Consider the following 21,750-nt stretch of genomic DNA (forward strand, 5'->3'; position numbering starts at 1 on the left):
GTTCCCTGACCAGGTTTTGAACCCAAGCCATGGCAGTGAAAGCCCAGAGCCCTAACCACTATACCACCAGGGCACACCTTTTATAAGCTCTTGTTCTGGGTGCTGTGGCATAAATAGGAATTGCCCCTCACCATCCCCCCCTTTCACACACACATATGCACACACATGCACACAATCCCTCAATTTCAAGGTTTGAGAGATGTATTAATACAGCATCTCAAGGAAGAAGCCATGTGGCCTCAGGTGCGGGAATCAAGGAAGGCAGCATGGAGGAGGCAGCCTCAGAAAGTAGGTAGTGTTCTGCCTGGGCACTGGTCAGGAAGGACATTCTAGATAAAGGGGGCTGTTTAAGTTCTGGAATGTGGGAAGACGTCTGGAGGTGTGAGAAGAGGGGAATGGTCTGGTGGGGCCGGAGCACTGGGTTCACTGGACGAGGTGGGAGGTGAGGCTGGGATTGGGCTAGGGCTCCCCTTTCCTGCACTCTCCACACCCCAGCACCCCTGCCAAAGGAGAGGAGAATAGCTGGTGCCTGCCAAGGACTCGACACATGCCAGACACTGCCCCACGTGTACAAGTCCTCCCAGCAGACCTGGCATATATGCTATGCAATATGCAAGTCGCTCGGTCGTGTCCGACTCTGTGTGACCCCATGGACTGTCGCCCACCAGGTTCCTCTGTCCATGGGATTTTCCAGGCAGGAGTACTGGAGTGGGTTGCCATGCCCTCCTCCAGGGGACCTTCCTGACCCAGGGATCGAAATTGCATCTCTTATGTCTCCTGCATTGGCAGGTGGGTTCTTTACCACTAGTGCCACCTGGGAAACCCTCAGCAAACCTAGAGTTGGTGTTAGACTTATCCCCATTTTACAGATGAGGAAACCGAGGCCTAGAGAGTTTGAATGACTTGCCCATGGTCACACAGCTGGTAAGAGGCAGAACAAGGATTCCAGTCTAAAATCCAGGAGAATTTTTTTTGTTTGTTTTTGTTTTACTGTATAAACAGTGTCATGTACTGGCTTATATCCAACATTTGCTTCATGTGATTGAACTCTCTGGGATGTTTGTAGTGACTTCTGCTGTAGCAGAAAAAGGGAAGTCAGAGGGAGGAGGCTGATTATCAAGATGATGAACCTGATTGTATCTGCGGTGGATGCTGGCCCTGGGTCTACTCATGGCACCGGCCCCGGGGTCAGTTCTCATTGGCCCAGGGTCTGACGAGCTCTGGAAAACATAGGGGTGGGGCTTGAGTTCCTGCTAAGGAAGTAGGAGGGGCCAGGGATAAGCAGAGAAGAGGGAGCGGGGGCTCCAAGCCAGGATCAAGCCTGGAGGCGAGACTGCGCCTGGCCCTTTCAGGGGACAGCAAACAGCAGAGGTGGTTATTGTCAACAGTGTGATCAGTTGAGTCATCAGCAAGGGCCCCACTGTCCTTGTTTGGGCTGACTTGGTGGCTTCCTGCTGGACACAGAGTGAGCAATGTGTTAGAAAGAGTAATCTGATGTCAGCGGGAGGGACACATTGAAACGCTGTCCGGTCACTCCCAGTCAGATTTTTCCATGCCTGCCCTTAGCAATGCTGTCAAGGCCATGCCTAACCTGACCGCTTGACTGCTGCCCACCTCTGCAACCTCATCACCAGCCCTCCAGCTAGAACATGAGCTCCGCCATGGAGCTCTGTCAGTTTTGTACTGAAATGTTTGCTCATTGCAAACTCTAGTACCTAGAACTGTGCCTGGCACGTCAGAGATGCCCAGTAAGTACTGGTTGAGTGAATGAAGCCTTGCCACCCAGACTGAACTCGTTTCACTGTGCCTCATGCTATCCTGCCTGTCCGCGAGTCACCGCTGGCATGGCTGGTCACTGTTGATTTTCAGGGAGGAGTTTTGTTGTTGTTTTAATCTTTTGGCTGTGCCTTGTGGCATGCTGGATCTTAGTTCCCCAGCCGGGGATCCTCTCGCCCCCGCTGCAGTCGAAGTGTGGAGTCCTAACCACTGAACCACCAGGGAAGTCCCAGGTAGGAGTTTTAAGGCCACCTTCTCTGGAGAACTTCCTGTGACTCCCCTTTGCTGCATCAGATGTGCGTGTCTTATGCCCCCAGAGCTCAGTCTACTTTCCCAATTGTAGCACTTAACACACTTCTTTTTTTAACTTCTTTATTTTTTGGTTATATCACGGAAAATTCTAATTTTATAGAAATGTATAATATGGAAAGTGAAAGTCTCCTTAAGTCTCCTTTTACAGAGAGAATATCTGTTAAGAGATGGTTGTATATTTTTCCTTATTTTTCCAAGTGAGATATTATATACATAAGATACATTTTTATGTATGTTTATAAATACATTATACAATATATATATATTTACTTATACATTATATATTAATATATAAATACATTATATATGCATTATACATATATAAGCACATTCTATATATATGTGTATATGTATATATTGTTGTTTAGTCGCTAAGTCGTGTCCAACTCTGCGACCCCAAGGACTGTAGTCTGCCAGGCTCCTCTGTCCATGGGATTTTCCAGGCAAAAATACTGGAGTAGGTTGCCATTTCTTTCTCTAAAATGTGTATATGTGTGTGAGCATATATATATTTTTTAAAGTTGGATCATACTATTGATACTTTATGCAATTTGCTCTGGTTATTTTACTTAATAAGTCTTGGGCATCTTGCATATCAGTAATTAAAGACTTACCTCATTCTCCTTCACAACTGTATGTAGTGCTTCTTTTAACGGATGTACCATAATTCACTTGGCCAGTCCCCTTCAAATGGACATTTGGACTGTTTCCAGTCTTTCACTGGTTTAACCATCATTGCAGTGAACATCTTTGTGCAGAGATCTTTGAGCCCTTGTAGAAATGTTTTTGCAGAAAAATCCCTTAAAGTGGAGGTGCTGAGTCAGAGGGTGTGAACATTTTAAATCACAATAGATATTTCCGAGTTATTCTTTCTGAAAGGGTTGTACCTCAGCCCAATAGTTCTGAGATTGTACCCTTCCCCTGGCCCTACCTTGGCGAGCAGTGGCCAGTCTGTCCCTGAGACCGTCAGCTCCACGGAGGTAGACAAATGCTCTTGCCGGTGGCTACGTTCTGAGCGCTACCCCAGCACCTGGCAGGCACTGCGGCAATGAATAGATACTTGTTGATGGAGGGGGTAAGGGAATGAGGGGATGGAGAAGAGTGTGAAAGAAGGCTGCTGGGTTTGGGGAGAGTAAACTGTTGGTGGCTTGGAAAAGTGTAGGCTTGGCAGGTGTCCGAAATCTCAGTCTGTGCCCCTTGCCCATGGGGGAGCCCACGCCCCTCGCCTTCCACGGAGTGGTTCCCGCTACCCCTCCAAGTTCATCACCTGCCCGTTTTCTCTTCTGTCCTCCTGCTGTGTTTCCTGGGGTTCCTTGCAAAACATTTTCCTCCCTTTGCCTGGAAACCCTTCCCCTTTTCAAGATGCTGCTCAGAAACCACTCTCCTGTGAAGCTTTTCCTCTCAGGCAGGATTAGTGCCTTTGTCCTCTGTTCCCGCTGTGTTGACCAGTGAGAATACTGCCTCATCTGTTTATAGGCCCGTCACCCTCTCTGAGTTGAGTTGAGAGCATTCCTCGTTTTCATTTTTTTGCCATGAGGCATGCGTGGGATCCTCCCCAACCAGGGATTGAACCCATGGCCCTTGCAGTGGGAGCTTGGAGTCTTAACCACTGGACCACCAGGGAAGTTTGAGTTGAGAGCATTCTAATAGCAAGGGCTGTGTCCCCCAGGTTTGTGTATTTGTAATGCCAGGCCTTCTCTGGGTATGAATGAACCATCAGATGGACAGACAAGATGAGGAGTCAAAGAGGAATATTATTGCAGCTGTGTAGTGTGAGATGCTGCAAACCCTGCTTGGGGTGGTGGCTTTGGAAAAGGAAAAGAAGGAAGCACTAAGTGACTTGGTAAAAAGGATGTGGGGCCTGAGGGAAGGAACAGTCACAAGATGGTGACCCCACCAACAGAAGTGGAGGAGCCAGAAGGGGAAGCTGAGTGGGAGAGGGAGAAGGCTCGTTGGGTCTGGAGAGGTGGCGTTTGAGGGGCTGCCAGTGGGGCTTCCAAGTGAGAAGAACCAGCTGACAGCTCAGATATCACGCTGGGAGCAGAGCAGGGCGCTGGGGCTGCAGATGGGGACAGGCTAGCAGCGACAGGGGATGAGTTCCCCAAGGGTAGAGAGCAAAGTGCAGAGGCCTGGGTCCAACTGGGTGACTCCCATCTTCTAGGGAGCAGGAGAGAGAAGGGCCAGCCTAAACCAGAGTGGTCAGAGGCAGCATCGACACGGCCATGGGAGCTGAGGGGTTTAAGAGCATCTAGACCGCAGAGGCCAAGGAGTAGAGAAGGGGGCCTGTGACTTGGGAATACAGCAGCTGTGAGGCCTTTGGAGCAGGCGGCTTCTCTGGAGAGGAGGATCAGGAGCTAGGCGGAGCAGGCAGAGCTGCAGAGGACACAGGGAGGAAGCCCGGTCCAGGGCTGGCTCAGGGCACAGGCCAGGGAAAGGGAGGGGATACCCCTGGGACTTGTGAGTCATTCCCACCAGGGGCAGGACTGAGGGCCTTTGAGTGGAGTCTGTGTGCCCAGGGGAGATGGAAGGGCACTCGAGTTACTCACTGGAATTTCCAGCCAACCCCAGGACTGGTGGAGTGGAGATATTTGGATATTCAGGGAGCAGCTTCTGAGGTTTCAGGGTTCAGAAGAAGTGGGTGTCGATCCTGCCCTGCTGGGGAGGAGCCTGGGGAAACAGAGGGGGATACTTCTAGGAGACCCCCTCAGGGCCCCTCATGTTCCTTTGGGTGGGGGAAGGCAGACGGGGGGCCCCCGGGCTGTTAGGCCCTTCTCCCATGCCACCTGCTTGTCCGACCAGTGAGGGCAGCCCCATATGCCATGCACTTGGAGCCTGCAGGGTGGGAGACTGGCACAGAGCCCTGGGCTGGCACACTTCTGCCCTGGGGAATGCCAGCCCTGGTTGTTCCCAAGCCCTGAGAACAGCCTCACCCGCCCACACCAGATGAGGAATTGTGGCTCTTCTGATGTGCCCTGGCTATATATAACCCAGCCAGGGCAGGGACAGGGACTGATGGAGAGGGCGGGTATAGGGTGGGGTGTGCCCGTGTGGAACCCCGTCAGCCCTGAGGCCCCAGAGAACTTACGCCAAATCCCTTGGTCTGTATTTCAGCTACAGTGACAGGGAGAAATCTTTTACTGGAGAAGACAGGTTTTCAGCTGTAATAGAATGGCAGGAGCCCCACCTAGAGATCATAACTTTCAAAGATTTTGGGGGAAGTTGGGATGAGAAACCACGTCCACCTCTCTCCTTTTCCCTCCTCCCTCTTCCTCAACCTCTCCACCCAGCCTGGAGGCTCAACCAAGGACCCTATTCTCAGCTGAGATACTCAGTTGGAAGGAGAGGTGATGACCCCAGGTGGGCCCAGGGTGGCCCATGGTTGACCCCACTGTGGAATGCATTTCCAAATGAGTCCCAAAGAGCTGGACTCTTCCCTCTCTGGCCATACACCTGCCACCAGACGGGGATGCACCATCGCATAAGGAGGTCCTGGTAGACACACAAGGCATTAGGGACAACTTAGACACTGCGTCATTAAGAACCACACTGGCTGGTCCTGGCAACTGTGTACTGAGAGTCACTTGTGAGCTAGAAGCACAAATCCCTGACTAGAGACATAGTTTGGGGGCTGGTGGGAGATTGGCAGGATGGGGGCAGGTGCGGGGTGCTTGAAAGGAGTTGGAGCTTCAGGGCTCATTACGCAGAATCCAGAGTGTTCACTTGACCTGCCTGGTTGGTGGCACTTACTATACAGGTTTACAAAGTGGTAGACTGATCATGTGTGAAGCTGAATTTGATTCCAAGATACCAGGAGGAAATGGGACAGAGGTAATATTCAGGACCATCCTCCAACACCCTCTCCCCACCTCCCCACCCTCACCCACGCGCACACACACACACACTCCCAAACTTCTCTCAAAGAAACAACCAGTTGTAAGAAGGCAGCAGTCTTGTCTGTAACCCTGATTCAGTGCACAGATGTTTCATTTAGACTGCACCTTGTTTCTTCTGCCATGGTTTATTTTTTATTTTTATTGTTTTGATGTGGACCATTTTTAAAGTCTTTGTTGAGTTTGTTAAAACATTGCTTCTGTTTCATATTTTGGTTTTTTGGCATGTGGGATCTTAGCTCCCAGGCCAGGGAACCCGCACCCTCTGCATTGGAAGGGGAAGTCTTAACCACTGGACTGCCAGGGAAGTCCCTCTGCCATCATTTTTAAATTGAGAGCTCTCACTTAAGAATCCAGATTCCGGCTTCTCTGGAACAATCCAAGATCCGGGGTGGAGGGGGTGGGGGCAACCGTGAGCCTGCACTGCCCCTGGCAGCCAGCAGCTGGAGCTGAGTGACATTTTCTTGAATTCACCTGGTCCCTACCTGGCTCATTCACTAACCGATCTTACCCACACCCTCCTGGGGCCTGGAGTTTGCAACCTTTGTCCTAGATGTTGTGTTGTGAAAGCTTTTCCCAGCTGCCGCCCTGAAACTCCTTCCCGGCAAGAGTAGGTGGATGTATTGATACATCTCTGGATGGGGCCAGGGGGACCCGGGGATGTGCGGATGCATTTAGCTTCTGGAAGCATGGGAAGCCAGGGGAATCAGGCTGGGATGGGCAGGGCTGGCGATGCTCGTGATCCTGGCTTCAGTGTACCCTTCTCTGCGGGGCTGGTTCTACTGGGCCCAGAGGCCCTTCCTGAAGGAGAAGAGCCCCAAAGAGGTGTGGTGCTGCTAATCTCAGCAGCATCTGTAAGAAAGAGGTGTGGTACCTCTGGCGGCCCCAAGCGGTCCCCGCTGCAACCCCTGGCTGGCACTTGTGCTTCTGCCTCGGGAAAGCAGGTCAGGCCTCCTTTGCACAAAGCCCCAACCACGGTGGCGATGGAAACTATGGTTTCTCACCAGGCCTAAAGGTGTCAGAGCCTGGGGCGGAAGTGACTAGGGGCTGGTCGGCATCCCAAGGTGACACCGAGGTTGGCCCGGGGGCCCGCGAGGCTCTGCGGGCAGCTGCTCCTCCGCTCCGCCCCCGCCCGCCGGCCCGCCCAGCCCGCGGGGCCGGTGAGGGGCTGTAAATAAAAGCCTGTCTCTGGGAAGCGGACCTCCCCTCCGCGCCCGGCCCGGCTGCGGCCTCGTCGCCCCTCCTCCGCGCTCCCGGAGCCTCCCGCCGGCCGGCTGGCCCGGCGACCGCAGAGAGGGGAACGGCTCCACCTCGCCCGTCGAGTCGTGCATTTCCTGCCTTGAGAGCGAACGCGAGCCTCGGCGTCCAGGAGGGCGGGATCCGAGCGGCTGGCGGCGGCGGCGGGGCGCCCGGGCCGGGCTGGGAGCGGCGCGGGGAGCGGGGCCCCGCCTGCCCGGAGAGCCGGCGCGCACGGCGGGCAGGGGCGCGCGGGCCCCAGGATCTCGGCGGCGGCGGCGGCGGCGGCTGGAGCTCCCCGCAAGAGGCGGCCAGGACCCGCGGGGCCGCCCCGCTTCCCCTTTCTCCGGGAGGGCCGGGAGCCGGCGGCCCGAGAAGGTTCATAATGGACCCTTTCATCGGCAGCCGGTGGCCGGGCGCCAGGACGGACTCCGGGGAGGCCCGCGTGCTGGTGTAGGCCTGCCCCGCGCGCTCTTCCCGTCCCCGCCGGCCCGCCCCGCTCCCTCCCGGGCGCCGGCGGCCACGGCTGCTGCCGTTGCTGCCGCCGGGACCCCGCTTCCTGTTTGCCCTCCGCGGCTCCGGCTGCCATGGAAGAGGAAGAGGAGGCGATAGGCTTTTTGGACAAGGTCCTGGAGGATGAAGATGTGTTTCTGCTGGAGGAGTGCGAGCTGGGAACCCCGACCAGCCCCAGCTCAGGGTCCCCCTTCTTGGTGACTGTGAAGGTGGGAACGTGACACGCCCTGGATGCTTGTCGGGGGAGGGGGCAGGGCTCGCAGCTCTGACTGCAGAAATGGCTGGTTTGCGCACCAGCCTCGTGGCTGAGCTGGAGCACCCCAACCGGAGAGGGGTCCGGCGCCTGGCCGCCCGCCCGTCAGGGGATGCGAGGGGCTGTGCTCTGGGCAGTTTTTCCCGGGGGAGAGGTGCAATGCCGGCCTCCTCCCCTTGGACCAGTTGTCCTCGGAGGGGAGTGGCTGCTGGCTTTCCCCAGACCAGCTCGGGGGCGGGGGGTGGCGGTGGCTTTTTCTCTGGCAGTGACATGAGTCACCTGGGGGGCACGCCAGGGGTGTGAGCCTGCTTTCCCGCCCCCCACCCCCCCTCCCCAGGAGCCGACTGACCTGAAACCAGAAAGCTATAATTCCTTGTTTCCATGGCAGCAGGGGGATAAGTGCAGTGGGAAGTTCAGGCCAAGGGGACCCTTGCTCTTCCCAGCTAGGAGACTTGGAGCATCTGGGCCAGGGCTCCGGGTGTTTGGAGGGATCCAGAACCAGGGGTCACTGGGCTTCCTTGAAGGAAAAGAGTTGGATGAGCCGAAAAGGGGAGGAAACAGCCCACTTGGAGGCCAGAGCTGGGTGGATAAGGCACTTTACCCAAGGTGGGCACTGGCAGGAAGCATAACAGCCCACCGACGCTGGGCTATGGGCATTCTCTGCAGTGGTGCCCTTGTGTCGTTGGAGAAGTTGCCTTGAAGGTAGAGTGGGAGGGGCGGGACTGCCTCAGACCCCCTCCCTTCTCTTCACCTGCGCCCCAGGGGCTGGGCTTCCCCTTGAAAGCACACCAGTGCTGCACACCACACTATATTCTTCCTTTCCTTCACCTAGGCCCGCTTCTAAGATCTCTGACCTCAGTGTTTTGCTCACCTCCTCCCTATTCTGCGGCTTGAAGGGAGGGCCAGTGAGAACGTTTGGCAGGGAGTTTGCAGGCTGCAAGCCAGGCTACCTAACACAGAGTGCCTGTCTGTGGGCCCCGGCCCGTCTGCCCTGGCAGCACTTCACCCCAGAGGGCTTGGTGCACAGAGCCTTGCTGTGGGCAGGAGGCAACTGTCACTGAGCCTCCCTGGGCCCCTTTGTCCCTCCTGTAAGATGGGCATCAGAGCCCTGCCCCATCCGGGCTACAGTCTGGTTCCGAGGAGGAGCTAATGGAGGTAAAAATAGACTGCAGGCCCACGGTAGATGGCTGATGTGTGGAAGGGGCGGAGCAGTAGCTGTAGGCCTGGGTGTGGGGCAGAGAGGAGCTATAATGGGAGGCTGGCAGTGGCTGATGCCCACCCCTGGGCTGCTCATCTGGTGCTAGCCTGGCACATTGGAGTAAGTCATGTCTCAAATTGGGCCCCTGAGGCCTTGCCCTTGGGGTTTGACCAGCCATCCCAGGAACAGGATGGGGAAAAGTCTGGTTATGAACCAAGAGCACCTGCTGGGAGTTTAGTGGTGTGTGGGATGGGACCTACGTGGGTTCCTAATGGTCCTTCCCTGAGACGCCCTCCCCAGTACAGATGGGACCCCACTCCTGTGCCGCCTTATGGGTCTCCTCCCTGGTTTATTCCAGCCTAGCCCATATTTCATTCTGTTTGGAACTCCAGACTCCGCCTCCTTGATTCTGTTCTCCTCGAGGGCAGAGCCCTCTTGTATTCATGGTGGGCACTGCACAGAGCCTGCTGTGTGGCTGGTGTCCGGTGGATTGGTGGGTTGAGTGAGGCTCGATGTCCCTGGCCTTGTAAGAAGGAAGCATGTGGATGCCATGGGGGCTTAGGTACACATCACACCTAAAAATGCTGTTCCTCCCGGAGCCCTGTGAGTGCCTGGCTGAGTCCTCCCCTCTGCCTTGCCGCCGCAGTGTTCCTGTACCTACCTGACTCCAGGGAGAAGGGCCCTTTCCTGAGTGTTGGAGAATTCCAGGCCCCCTGTCTCAACCTGAACACATCTAGGAAGCCCTTCACCACCACCAGGCTTGGCCATCTATAGAGGGAAAAGCAGGCAGAAAGCTTGCTGATTCATTCAACAAACACTCAGGTTCTGTTCTAGTCAAAGCAGGATGCCTGGCACTGGGGAGGAGAGGAGATGAGAAAGACTTGATCCTCTCTCATAAAGAGTTCAGAGCAAGGGGCAAGTGCCCAGATAATAGGAATATAAAGAGAAAATAGGCAGAGCCAGGAGAAGGGTTCTGATAAAAGGGTACTAAATTCAGATTAGGAGAGGACGCTTCTCATTGAGTCAGGGATGGGTGTGGGTGTGGGGGTGGGCATGTACACCTGTGAGGTCAAGGCTCCTTTCTGGACGGTGTGCTTCTGTCCCGGGCTTGGCACACTCCTGCTTGGTAGACTCTTCTTGACACCTGGTAGGAGTCCAGGGCTGTTCTCTCTTTGCTGCTATTACTTTACTTCAGGAGTACTTACCTTCAACAGTGTCCAAACACCAGTCCTGTTATACAGGTCAAATCAATCCTGTTTTCAGTGTAGTTTCTGAGATGCTTCATCCTGCCCAGGGGACAGGTATGAAGATGGCCGTGGTTTTCTCCATGGAGCTTGGGGCTGGAGCTTGGAATGTGTTTCAACTCACACCTCCCTTTGGGGAGTTAATAGTCTATAAACTAAGAATAATGCATGAATACCGAGAGCAGCATCGCCCCCCTCCGTAAGGTGTTATGAACCTCCTCCAAATCTTACATACGATTCTATTTAAAGGTACCTTGGGCTGATAGAGGCCTTGCTATGTAAAAGCTGCTATTTAAAGGAACTCGATTGTCAGGAATTTTTTAATCCCTTTTGTAATGCAGATTAACTCCTCAGGTGAATTCTGTGCCGATTTTTAATGGATTTTCAACTGCCTGTGTTTCTGTTTCACTTGTCCAAATCTCTGCTCCCCCCGACCATGTGTAGCCATGGCCGTGCCTGTGTTTCCTACTCAGGTTTTTTTCCCTGAAGTGTGAACCACAGATGAGATGATCTGAGAGATGATTTTAGGTAGCACCTAGATATAGATTTTGCATTTTAACAGTTAAGCATACATTTTAATGTATCTTAGGAAAAAAATAAGAACTTGATTGGTGGTCCAGTGGTTAAGACGCCGAGCTTCCACCGCAGCTGGTGCGGGTTTGACTTGTACATCTTTCCTGTGCGTTCAAATATAATGCTTGGGATAAGGCTGTGTTTTTGTTTTTGTTTTAATTTCACTTATTTTATTTCTTTTGGGCTGTGTGGGTCTTTGTTACTGCACAAGCTTTTCTCTAGTTGCGGCGAGCAGCGGCTACTCTCCAGTTGTGGTCTGTGGGCTCCTTATGTGGTGGCTTCTCTTGTTGGGGAGCCAAGCTCTAGAGCACATGGGCTCCAGCGCTTGTGGTTCCCAGGCTCTAGAGGCAGGCCCAGTGGCTGTGGTGTAATGGGCTTAGGTGCTCTGCAGCATGTGGGATCTTCCTGGACCAGGGATTGAACCCGTATCTCCTGCATTGGCAGGTTGATTCTTTATCTCTGAGTCACCAGGGAAGCCCAAGGCTGTGCTTTTAGAAGCCAGTTGTAAAGAACAGTATTAAGCAAGCATGCTGGTGGTATGTGAGTATGACACAACTGCAGAGATGTGGGATGTGAAGTATTGCTGGATCCCGTGGGGCCTGCCTGTGGCTTCAGACAGCAGGGAGCCCGGAATATGGGGCTCCGCCTTTCAGGAGAGTCCCCCAGCAGTGGCCCCTGTCCTCTGCCTTCCATTCTGCTGAGGAACTAACTGAAAGAGAACTTCCCGGTGCCTAGGGCTGGGAAGAGGAGAGAATGGCTGAGTTCCCTGCATCGACTCAACTCAGGGAGGGGCCAGCTATTCTGAGGCTGATGCTTGGCATGGACCCAGCGCCTAGACTCAGTGGCATCGACTCTGGCCAGACAGCCCCACCGCCACCTCCTTGCCCCTTGCATACTAGTGTGGCCAATGGGCTGAGTTCTGCTGTTTGCAGAGCCACTTGGCCTAAGGTGGTCCTGCCTGTTCAGCCCACATTGCTGTCTTGGAGGAGATTAAGGCTCCTAGAGACAGTGTCTTGATTTGGCCTGGAGCCAAAGCCTTGGAGGCTTTATTTAGCCCAGACTGTAGAAGACCAGGCCAGAGCCAGCTGAGCCTAACTTGCAGCTACTGTCCCCTTCAGAGTGACTTGACCTCTTGGATTTGGGGCCTCAGGCTGTGACAGCCTTCCAGCCCAGCAGATTGTGTAAAATGCTGGCCATGATCGAGCCCACCATGGCTGCTGAGTTTCATAAGCTCTGCTTGGGGAGGAAGTGGGGACAGTGTCGCCCAGAAGGCAGCTTCCCTGTGTGCAGGACTGGCAGGCAGCCTGGCACAGGCTGTGGGGGCCCTGAACTCCCGAGAACTCCCCCCGCTGATTCTGGGCATGTAGGCGCCTCTGGGGGGGTCTTTGGGGGTCAAGACTGTCCTCTCCCCTTTTTTCCCAGTGCTGGGCACACAGTGAGGTATGAGTGAATGGATGCTGAGCCCTGGTGGCTTTTTTGTTTTGTGGCCACACCGTGCGGCAGGCGGGATGTTAGTTCCCTGACCAGGGATTGAACCCAGGCACCCTGCAATGGGAGCACAGTCTTAACCACTGGACCACCAGGGAAATCCTGGGGCCTAGTGTTTTATGGGATGAGAGTAGCCCCAGGAGGACTGAAAAAGGAATTGTGAATTTCCAGGCAATTCCAAACCAGGAACAGGTGGGGTCTGAGGAAAGTGAAGATGGAAGAGGATTGGGCTGTTAACTGAGAACAGGTTAGCTGTTGGTAAAATGGTTAATTTCACATCCTTTTCCATTGCCTCCATCCCCTCACCAGCCAAAACATCAGAATGAATACAGCCCAGAGTGGGGCTGCTTGGGAGTGACTACTTGCTGCATTTGGGGGGATTCTTTCAAGATTGGACTCCGAGGTTGGAGTCTCATGAGGAGGGGGTCCTGCTGCACTGGGCTGTCATGGGGGCTGACCCCAGGGCCTGTACTCGTGCCTGGGGTGGAATGTAAAGGCTTGGTGGGAGCCATGAGTCACCAGCTCTTCACCCTGGACTTTGTCCAGCCAGGCCTACAGTTAAGCTCACACTGTGCCCCCAAGTGACTTCTGGAGAGCGTGTTTGCCAAGCCCTTGGGCACATCCCGGGTTGGCAGGGAACAGGAAGGGAATGGGATACAGGAGGGAAGTGCTGGCCCCCAACATAGAGGGCTAGTTCCCACTTGTCAGGCAGAAGCAGCAGGGTCTGACCTTGACCTCCGCCTCCAGGGCCTGTGGGCCCTGCTCCAAGCTCCAGTCTCGGAGGTGGTGCTGCCTGCCTGCGATTCTCATGGCTCTAGACAGCTGGCAGTTTCCTTTCTCTGTGCCTCAGAGGGATAATGATAACACCATCCAGACTGCAGGATTCCAGAGAGTTAATCCTCGGAAAGCACTTAGAACTGTGCCTGGTACTTGTGAAGCCATCAATAAGTAACTATTGTCTTTCCCTAAACCTTGGCACCCATACTGGTCTCCTAATGCTGCCGAAAGCAACTACCACACATTTGGTGGCTTAAAACTACACAGATTTATTCTCTTGCAAGTCTCAAGGGTCAGGAGTGCTGCATTCCTCCTGGAAGCTCTAGGGAAGATGACCTGTTCCCTTGCCTTTTCCGGCTTCTAGAGGCCCCTGCATTCCTTGGCTCGTGGTCCCATCCTTTGTCCTCAAAGCCAGTAGTGTCACATCTTTCAGTTTCTCACTCAATCTCTCCCTGTCCCCGCTCCCATCCCCTCTCTCTCTCCTTCTGTGAGCTAGTCGCCTTTTCTCTGACCCTGACCCTCTTGTCTCCTGCTCATAGGTCTCTGGCATGCATGCTGTGCTGTGCTAAGTTGCTTCAGTCATGTCCTACTCTTTGCGACCCTGTGGACTGTAACCCACCAGGCTCCTCTGTCCTTGGGATTCTCCAGGCAAGAAGACTGGAGTGGGTTGCCATGCCCTCCTCCAGGGGATCTTCCCGACCCAGGGATCACAGTCGTGTCTCCTGTGGCTCCTGCCTTGCAGGCAGGTTCTTTACCACTGAGCCACTGGGAAGCCCCAAAAGGTCTCTTACCTGGGCTCTATCTGATAATCCCAGGATAACCTCCCCACCTAAAAATCCATAGTCACATTTGCAAATTCCCTTTTGCCACTAAGGTGGCATAGTCGCAGGCTTTGTGGCTGAGGAGGTAGACATCTTTGGCAGAATGTCCAATTATAAGATCAGGTTTTATTTCAGAGACTCTGGGAAAGACTGCCTCCAGCAAAATTGCTAACTGGTTTGCTGATAGCAGATCAAGAGTTCTTCACCTGGGGAAAGGGTAGCAAGGCCTGTGAGAACTTGCTGGGCAGCCAAGCAGCAGGCAGGAAGCAGCTCTCCTGGGACCCAGGAGATTTCTGGTAGCTTCAGAAATATGAAGCTTAGCTTAGCTTCAGCTTATGCTAAGGGTATGTGCTTAAATGCCCAAAGAGGGAGCTGTTTGAGATTCTAGGTAAGCGTCTGAAGCTTGACAAAGGAACATAAGAGTGAGGGAATCATCAGAGCAGGAGATGAGCCCCGAATTTGGTGTTCAAGGACCTGGGAGGAGAAGGGAGTCCCAGCTCTGCCACTTTCTGGCTATGTAATTCTGGACTGGTCCCCTCCCTCTTTTTAAGTCTTATTTGTTTGTTTCCATTTGTATCATGGAAAAATATAGTACCCCCTTCGGAGAGGTATTTGAGAGGGCAATGAAGCTGAATGAGAGAGTGGAAAGAACTTGCAAGGCTTAATAAGTGTCAGGTGCCCACATGTCAGGAGCATCACATGGTGCTGGGCTTTGTGGGGGGAGGGGGCGGATTCTGGAGGAGCAAGATACAGGTGGCCCTGCAAAATCACCGGGCAGGTAACAAGATCAGGCACGTGTCAGGGGCAGCGGACTGCCTCCTTGAGAGCCGAAGCTGCAGGGCCAGGACCTTCAGCTGTGCCTTCAGGAGAGAAGTGCTCACGCGGGAGAAGGCATTACAGGTAGCAGGGTCAGCTAGAACCAAAGTCTGGAGGCTGGAGCACTCTGGCCTGTTGGAAAGGCAGATGGCTGTTGGAGAGATCAGAAGGGTGGGGAGAGGTGCTGGGAGCCATTGCAGGTGTTTAAGGAAAGAATAAGCTGGACCCCATCACACTTTATAGTCATATATTGATACTTACTCGGCTTTTGGTTTTGTTTGTTTGCTGTAATGTATTTATTTTTGGCTGTGCTGGGTTTTCGTTGTGATAAGCAGGGGCTACTCTATGGTTGCAGTGTGGGCTTCTCACTGCAGTGGCTTCTCTGTGTTGCAGAGCACAGGCTCTAGGTCAAGTGGGCTTCAGCAGTTGGGCCACACAGGCTCAGTAGTTGTGGGCTTAGTTGCTCCATGGCATGTGGAATCTTCCCAGACCAGGAATCGAACCTATGTCCTCTGCATTGGCAGGCGGATTCTTATGCACTGTACCACCAGGGAAGTCCTTGGCTTTGGTTTTAACGTGTTTCTTTCCCACTAGATTATAAGCCATATGAAAGTAAGGGCTATTGAATGCTTGTTTCCCACTGTATCTACGGGATAGGTGGGCACGTGTTGCATGAATAAATGAATGAAGAACCTACTTGAATTCCCCAGTAATCACTTTTTGCAGTATTAAGTCTTTGATAAGCATCAGGTGTAGGCTGGCATTCTGGGAAGACTGATCTGACTCTGAGTGCAGTGGAGGCAGGAGAGAGAGGCAGAGGGCAGTCCGAATCCAGTGGGGACTAGGTTGCTGTGGGCCTCAATTACAACAGCGAAGAGGGTGGAGCAGAGGGAGGAATCCTCGTAAGAGATGAGCTAGAACACTTTGAAGGGACTGGGGACTCCGTGTGGTAGAGGAGAAGGAGAGAAGAGGCTAGGAGTGACTTGGGGATCTTAGATGACAAGAAAAGTTATATGTCTTTTCACTCAGAAAGAGTGTTCAAGCATTTTCTCTGTGCCAGGAACTGTTGGTGGCACTTAATACTGCAAAAAATGATTACTGGGGAATTTGAGTAGATTCTTCACTTATTTATCTATTCATTCAACACATGCCCCACCTATCCTGTAGATACAACAGGAAACATTGGCTAGTTGGTGGCCATTCAAAGCTAAATGGGGTATGATCTCTGCCATAGAGGAGAAAGAATTCTGGAGCGGGGAGGAGGCCTGTTGGGGTCAGGAGATGCTGGGGGCGGGGTGGGTACAAGGGGTAAGGTTGAGGGCCCACAGCCAGCACCTTCCATTGTGGGATTGAGCTCCTGGGGGCAGGAAGATACAGTCAGAGGTGTAGCTGGAAGGCCGCTTGGCCGGGAGTCCCATGGCCACTTCCATCCCGTCATCTCTGACCCTACTCCTCCTCTCTCTTCATACGTCTTCATCGAGCACCTTCTCTGGCCCCTGCTATGCTCTCCAGGTGACCATGCCCATCTCAGTCATGACTCTGATTACCCTTAACTGACTGTTTCCCCTCCTCCATTAAATTGCTCCCACACATGGGCTCAGGTTCTTTTTTTTACCTTGCTCACTATTAATAAGGGTGAAAGGATTTAAGTCGCTCAGTCGTGTCTGACTCTTTGTAACCCTATGGATTGTAGCCCACCAAGCTCCTCCGTCTGAGGAATTCTTCAGGCAAGAATACTGGAGTGGGTAGCCATTCCCTTCTCCAGGGGGTCTTCCCAGCCCAGGGGTTGAATTCAGGTTTCCCGCACTGCAGACAGATTCTTTACCATCTGAGCTATCAGGGAAGCCATTATAAGGGTGCTGTGCTAAGTTACTTCAGTCATGTCCAACACTGTGTGATCCTATGGACTGTAGCCTGCCAGGCTCCTCTGTTGGCTGTGGGTTTGAGCTCCTGGAGGCAGGAAGATGTAAGGGTAGATGGGTATCAGATAAGGAAGCATGGGGGAAAAAAGGATGGAAAAGAAATTAAGCAAGAAGGGAGCAGTAGGAGGATGGATGATTTTTTTTTCCTTTTATATTTCTGTGTTTTCCAAATTTTCTATAATAAGTATTTGGCTTTTGTCCCCTTACAAAAATGTTAAAGAAGAGGGGGGAAAAGGCAAGAAAACAGGCTGCTCAGATTCTGATCTGCTTTTACAGGTGGAAGCAGGGAAGGGCCTGGAGATGAGGAAGCTGGTTCTCTCGGGGTTCCTGGCCAGTGAAGAGATCTATATTAACCAGCTGGAAGCTCTGTTGCTGGTAAGTATGTATTTTAGGGTCTTTGTGCTCTGAGACTGTGTTTGGAAGTTGGAGAGAGAGAGAGGTGGACCAGTCCTTCCCAGGGCCGGGGTCTGTGGAACTGCTCTGCCTACGGCTTGGCAGCCAAGGTCATTGCCAGAAGAGGCCCGTGCCTCTCGATCCCAATTCTCCATTACTTACCCTGGGAAAGGTGGAAGAAGAAGCACCACCTGGTTAGGGGTGGCAAACATGCCATCACCCCTAACTACAGTGCAGACATTACTAATGGATCACAGTGCTCTGTCCAGGTGGGATCTTAGCCTCTGCCTCCAGCTGATGCTGTGGGCAGTCTCTACCAATCAATCACGTTGAGGCCTCTTTGTCATCCCTGGTCCCAGTCCTTCCTCCTGCCTGGAATGGTGAACTATTAGCACCATCCTGAGGCCTTCTGGCAGGAAATGAGGTGGAAGGCTGTTTGTGTCATTTTCAGAAGCACCATAGCTCTGAGGCATTAGACAGACCGCCGCCCTCTGTGAAATGTGCCTTAGTTTCTTCTCCAAGCTGGAGGCGTTGTTGTGAGAATCGGACCGGGAGGGGAAGAAGAATACAATGTTTTCAAAAGGTAGAAGTAACCGCAGATGTAAGATGTTTTTGCCTCTGAAGAAAGTGCGTATTAGATGCATCTGGATATTATGCAGAGTAATTGTGCGTGGAAAGTTCTCTTCCCGGGGTGTTTTGCAGACTGAGACATCAGATGATACCAGAACAAGGAGGAATAAGAAATGAAGATGTAGATCAGTGGAAAGTACTGTAAGATCTGCATTTATGTTCTTGCTGTGATGTGAGCTGCTGTCGCCAGGAATCCCAGGGGGCTTACCAGTTGTTTCCCCAGGAGTAACTGTTGAGGTGTGTCGCCGCTTTGTAACACAGGGGAATGAGTTGGTGGTCAGTCTTACTGGGAATCTGTTGGTCTTCACAGTTATTTCTTCAAGGGAGGAACAGTTTGGCAGGTCGATCAGGACTCTGGTCTGGGGCCGGAGCTGGGGCAAGACTTGACGCTGCCATGAATAGTGGACTTACTGCCCTGCCTTTCAACTATGCGTCTTGATTGCTAGTGGATTGTTCAATCAGCGAAGTGGAGTGAACCAACATTTTAAAACGAACGAGAAAGAAAACGTCAGCATGCATCCCACGTAGTAAGAATAAGTACTGTTTCAGGCAGCTTTTGGTTTATGTGGATATGTGTATGTATGTACTGGGCCACGCGCCTTCTAACGTGTGTTGTTGGTTTTCAAAACCACTGATGGGACTTCCCTGGCTGTTCAGTGGCTAAGACTCTGAACTTCCAATGCAAGGGACATGGGTTCAATCCCTGATTGGGGAATTATAATCTGACATGCTATGAGACACTGCCCCTCACCCAATTAAAAATATTAAATTAAAAAAAAAAATTTTTTTTAAAAGCCATGGATAATCTCCTTGAGCCTCAGTTTTCTCATCTGAAGATGAGAGCAATGCCATTACCTTCTCTCTGTCCTTTATGTGGTTGAGAAGATCATTTTGAGGACCTAGTACAATGCTAGGTTCTTAGACACTCAAATATCAGTCAAAGGAAGGGGAGGACAAGCAACCAAAATCCACCTTATAGCCTTTTTGTTTTGCCTCACTGTGCAGCATGCAGGACCTTCATTCCCTGACCAGCAATTGAACCCAGTCCCCCAATGAAAGTCTGGCATCTCAACCACTGGACCACCAGGGAAGTCCCAGAAATAACACCTTATAAACTATGAATTGCTGTGCTAAACAAAGGGGCATGGCTGTCATTACTACGAATAAAAGGATGCATATTTGGAAGAGGCTCAGAGGAATGGCTTTGAATCCCCACCTGACCGCCTGCCGGCTCTAGACCTTCAGCAGATTAATGGACCTTTGTGCCTCATTCTGTCCATCTGCAAACTGGGTATACTCATATTCATCCTTTCTTCTTGGGGTCTTTGTGAGGGGTGACTGAGTCTGTAGGGGAAGCTCTTTGAGGCCAAGTGAGAGCATATTCTATTATTTTCTCCCATTCTGGGAGAGAGCGCAGGTTAGAACCTGTTTGTTTCTGTCCACACACCCGTTCCCTGAAGGAAGGGGAGGTGCGTGTTCCCGTTGGAAGCGGGCCCCTCTTAGACTCCAGCTCGGTTCTCATCTGTCTTTGGGCCTGATTGGAGTTCAGTTTGGGTAAAGATAACAACAGATTTAGGGTCCAAGACACTCCCTCCCGGCTCGCCTTTCTAACAGCTCATGCTCTCAAGACAAAAACCGTGAGGCTGGAGCTCCCACTCCCAGGGTGTGACCCAGGGTAGGTCCCTCCACTTCCCCCCAGCTTGTTCATCCTGGGTTGGCTCTTTCTTGAGCAGAGGCAAGGGTGAGGGAGAGACGAGCTAGGCGGCCTGGGCTGTGACTGGTGGGCTCCCCCACAGTACAAGTCTCAGCTGATAAGCCTCGGTTTTAAGGACTCAAGCCCTCTTCTCCTAGAGCTGGGGCCCTTCCAGGAGCTAAGCCCTTGGCTCTTGAGAGGTGATCTGACAAAGGGGTTTGGAGAAGAAAACCTGCCTTCCCGAGCTCCCTCCTCCTCCTACGCCCAGCGCGCCTTCTCTCCACCCTGCCCCCATTCCCACAGCTCCACTAGACTGTGTGTTTGTTATTGGTTTAACACTTCCTGCTATGCAAACGGCTGGGTGTGTACACCCAGGACTGGGGACACACAGCAGGAGCCTCTGTTCACGCTGCCTGGTTTGCTGGCTGGGCATGGTTTGGTAACCTCCCAGCACCTTCCAGTTCCTGGTGGGCTCAGGTTACAAGGAAGAGGGTCTGGGAGCCTGGGCTGAGGTGGAAGAAGGGAGGCAGGAGACCAACTGCACTTCATGCTGCGTGTCTCCAGGCTGGTTAGTGAGCTGGGTGCTGCAGCTGGGCTTCCTGGGCCTTCAGCACCTCCCACCGCTGGGCCCCTCTCTCAGACTCCCCTCTGGAGTTTGCTTTGTCTCTTATCTGTAAAATAGGTTCAGGATGCCCCCCCTACCCCCAGCCTCTGGTGACAGTTAGCAGAGTTGCATGTGGCAGCCTCCAAGCCTTTTGGAATCAGAGGTGGAGGAAGTGGGCCGATTTCTCTCCCCTGTTTCGAAAGGCAGAAAGCAAATTGCTGGGGGACAGAGCGAACAAATGACAGTGTGAAGTCACGAACAAGTTCAAGCCCGCCTGGCCCGCCTCCCTGAGGAGCCCTTCTTGGGACACCCAATTTGTTTCAGAGCATGCGTGCTGAGTCGTGTCTGACTCGTAGCGACCCAGTGGACTGTAGCCCGCCACACTCTTCTGTCCGTGGAATTTTCTAGGCAGGAATACTGGAGTGGATTTCCATTTCCTTCTCCAGGACACCCAGAGCCAGAGTTAACTGATCAGACGGGGAGCCAGCACTGCATCCTCTGTTGCAGGAATCTAGAAGCAGGGCTAACTGGGTGTGCTCTGTCAGGAGAGCAGGACTGGAGCTGCTCTGTCAGGAGAGCAGGACCGGAGCCCAGCTCAGTGTGGGGCCGCCTGTGCCTTTCAGCCAGCCCTCCCCGCCTGAGACCTATTTTCAGAGCTTCACCAGATAAAAATAACTGCCTCCAAGGGTCTCAGGCCAGCCAGGGGCATGCATACAGCACTTCCCCTCCCCCAAAGGCCCCCAACCTTGTCCTGAGAAGCCGGCCTGACGCCCCAAGAGCTGGCCTTGTCCATGTGACCCGCCCTGCTGAGCGCCGGCTCTTCCCCTTTTGCAGACGGAGTGGGAGTTTAGGAGGAAGCAGAGTGGTTGTGTCTTGTCTGTTCATAGCCCTGAGTGCTTCCCCTGCAGTTTCTGAGAAATCCTGACCACCCCTGCCTTTCCAGGCTGTTCTTTCCTATTTCCTTTATTCCCACCCTGGGTGGGATTACACCCCAGCAGGAACAGGGACTCTGTGGTGACTTGGCCCCTCACCTGGACCTGGGTTGTGGTGGTGGTTGTTGAGTCGCTCAGTCGTGTCTGACTCTTTGCGACTCCATGGGCACTGTAGCACACCAGGCTTCCCTGTCCTTCGCCATCTCCCAGAGTTTGTTCAAACCCATGTCCACTGAGTCAGTGATACCATCCAACTATCTCATCCTCTGTCATCCCCTTCTCCTCCTGCCCTCAATCTTTCCCAGCATCAGAGTCTTTTTCTAATGAGTCAGCTCTTCACAGCAGATGACCAAAGTATTGGAGCTTCAGTATCAGTCCTTCCAATGAATATTCAAGGTTGATTTCCTTTAGGATTGACTGGTTTGATCGCCTTGCAGTCCAAGGGACTCTCAAGAGTCTTCTCCAACACCACAGTTCAAAAGCATCAATTCTTCGGCATTCAGCCTTCTTTATGATTCAGCTCTCAACATCTGTACATGACTGCTGGAAAAACCATAGCTTTGACTATATGGACTTTTGTCAGCAAAATAATGTCTCAGCTTTTTAATATGCTGTCTAGGTTTCTCATAGCTTTTCTTCCAAGGAGCAAGTGTCTTTTAATTTCATGGCTTCAGTCACC

At 52.8% G+C, this 21,750-nt stretch overlaps 1 protein-coding gene across 4 annotated transcripts in view; it reads left to right on the top strand.

Moving 5' to 3' along the window:
* ABR (ABR activator of RhoGEF and GTPase) overlaps positions 1 to 21,750 on the top strand; it is a 188,360-nt gene that overhangs the window by 96,517 nt on the left and 70,093 nt on the right. For 3 of the 4 annotated variants that reach the window (XM_061390600.1, XM_061390603.1, XM_061390601.1), the window contains exon 3: positions 17,096 to 17,194. In XM_061390600.1, the coding sequence (XP_061246584.1) occupies positions 17,096 to 17,194 (99 nt within the window). Of the gene's footprint in view, positions 1 to 7,523; positions 7,937 to 17,095; positions 17,195 to 21,750 lie in introns of those variants that run through there. The other variant, XM_061390602.1, reaches the window with a different exon arrangement.

Source organism: Bos javanicus, chromosome 19 (assembly GCF_032452875.1).
Source record: "Bos javanicus breed banteng chromosome 19, ARS-OSU_banteng_1.0, whole genome shotgun sequence".
Lineage (NCBI taxonomy): Eukaryota > Metazoa > Chordata > Mammalia > Artiodactyla > Bovidae > Bos > Bos javanicus.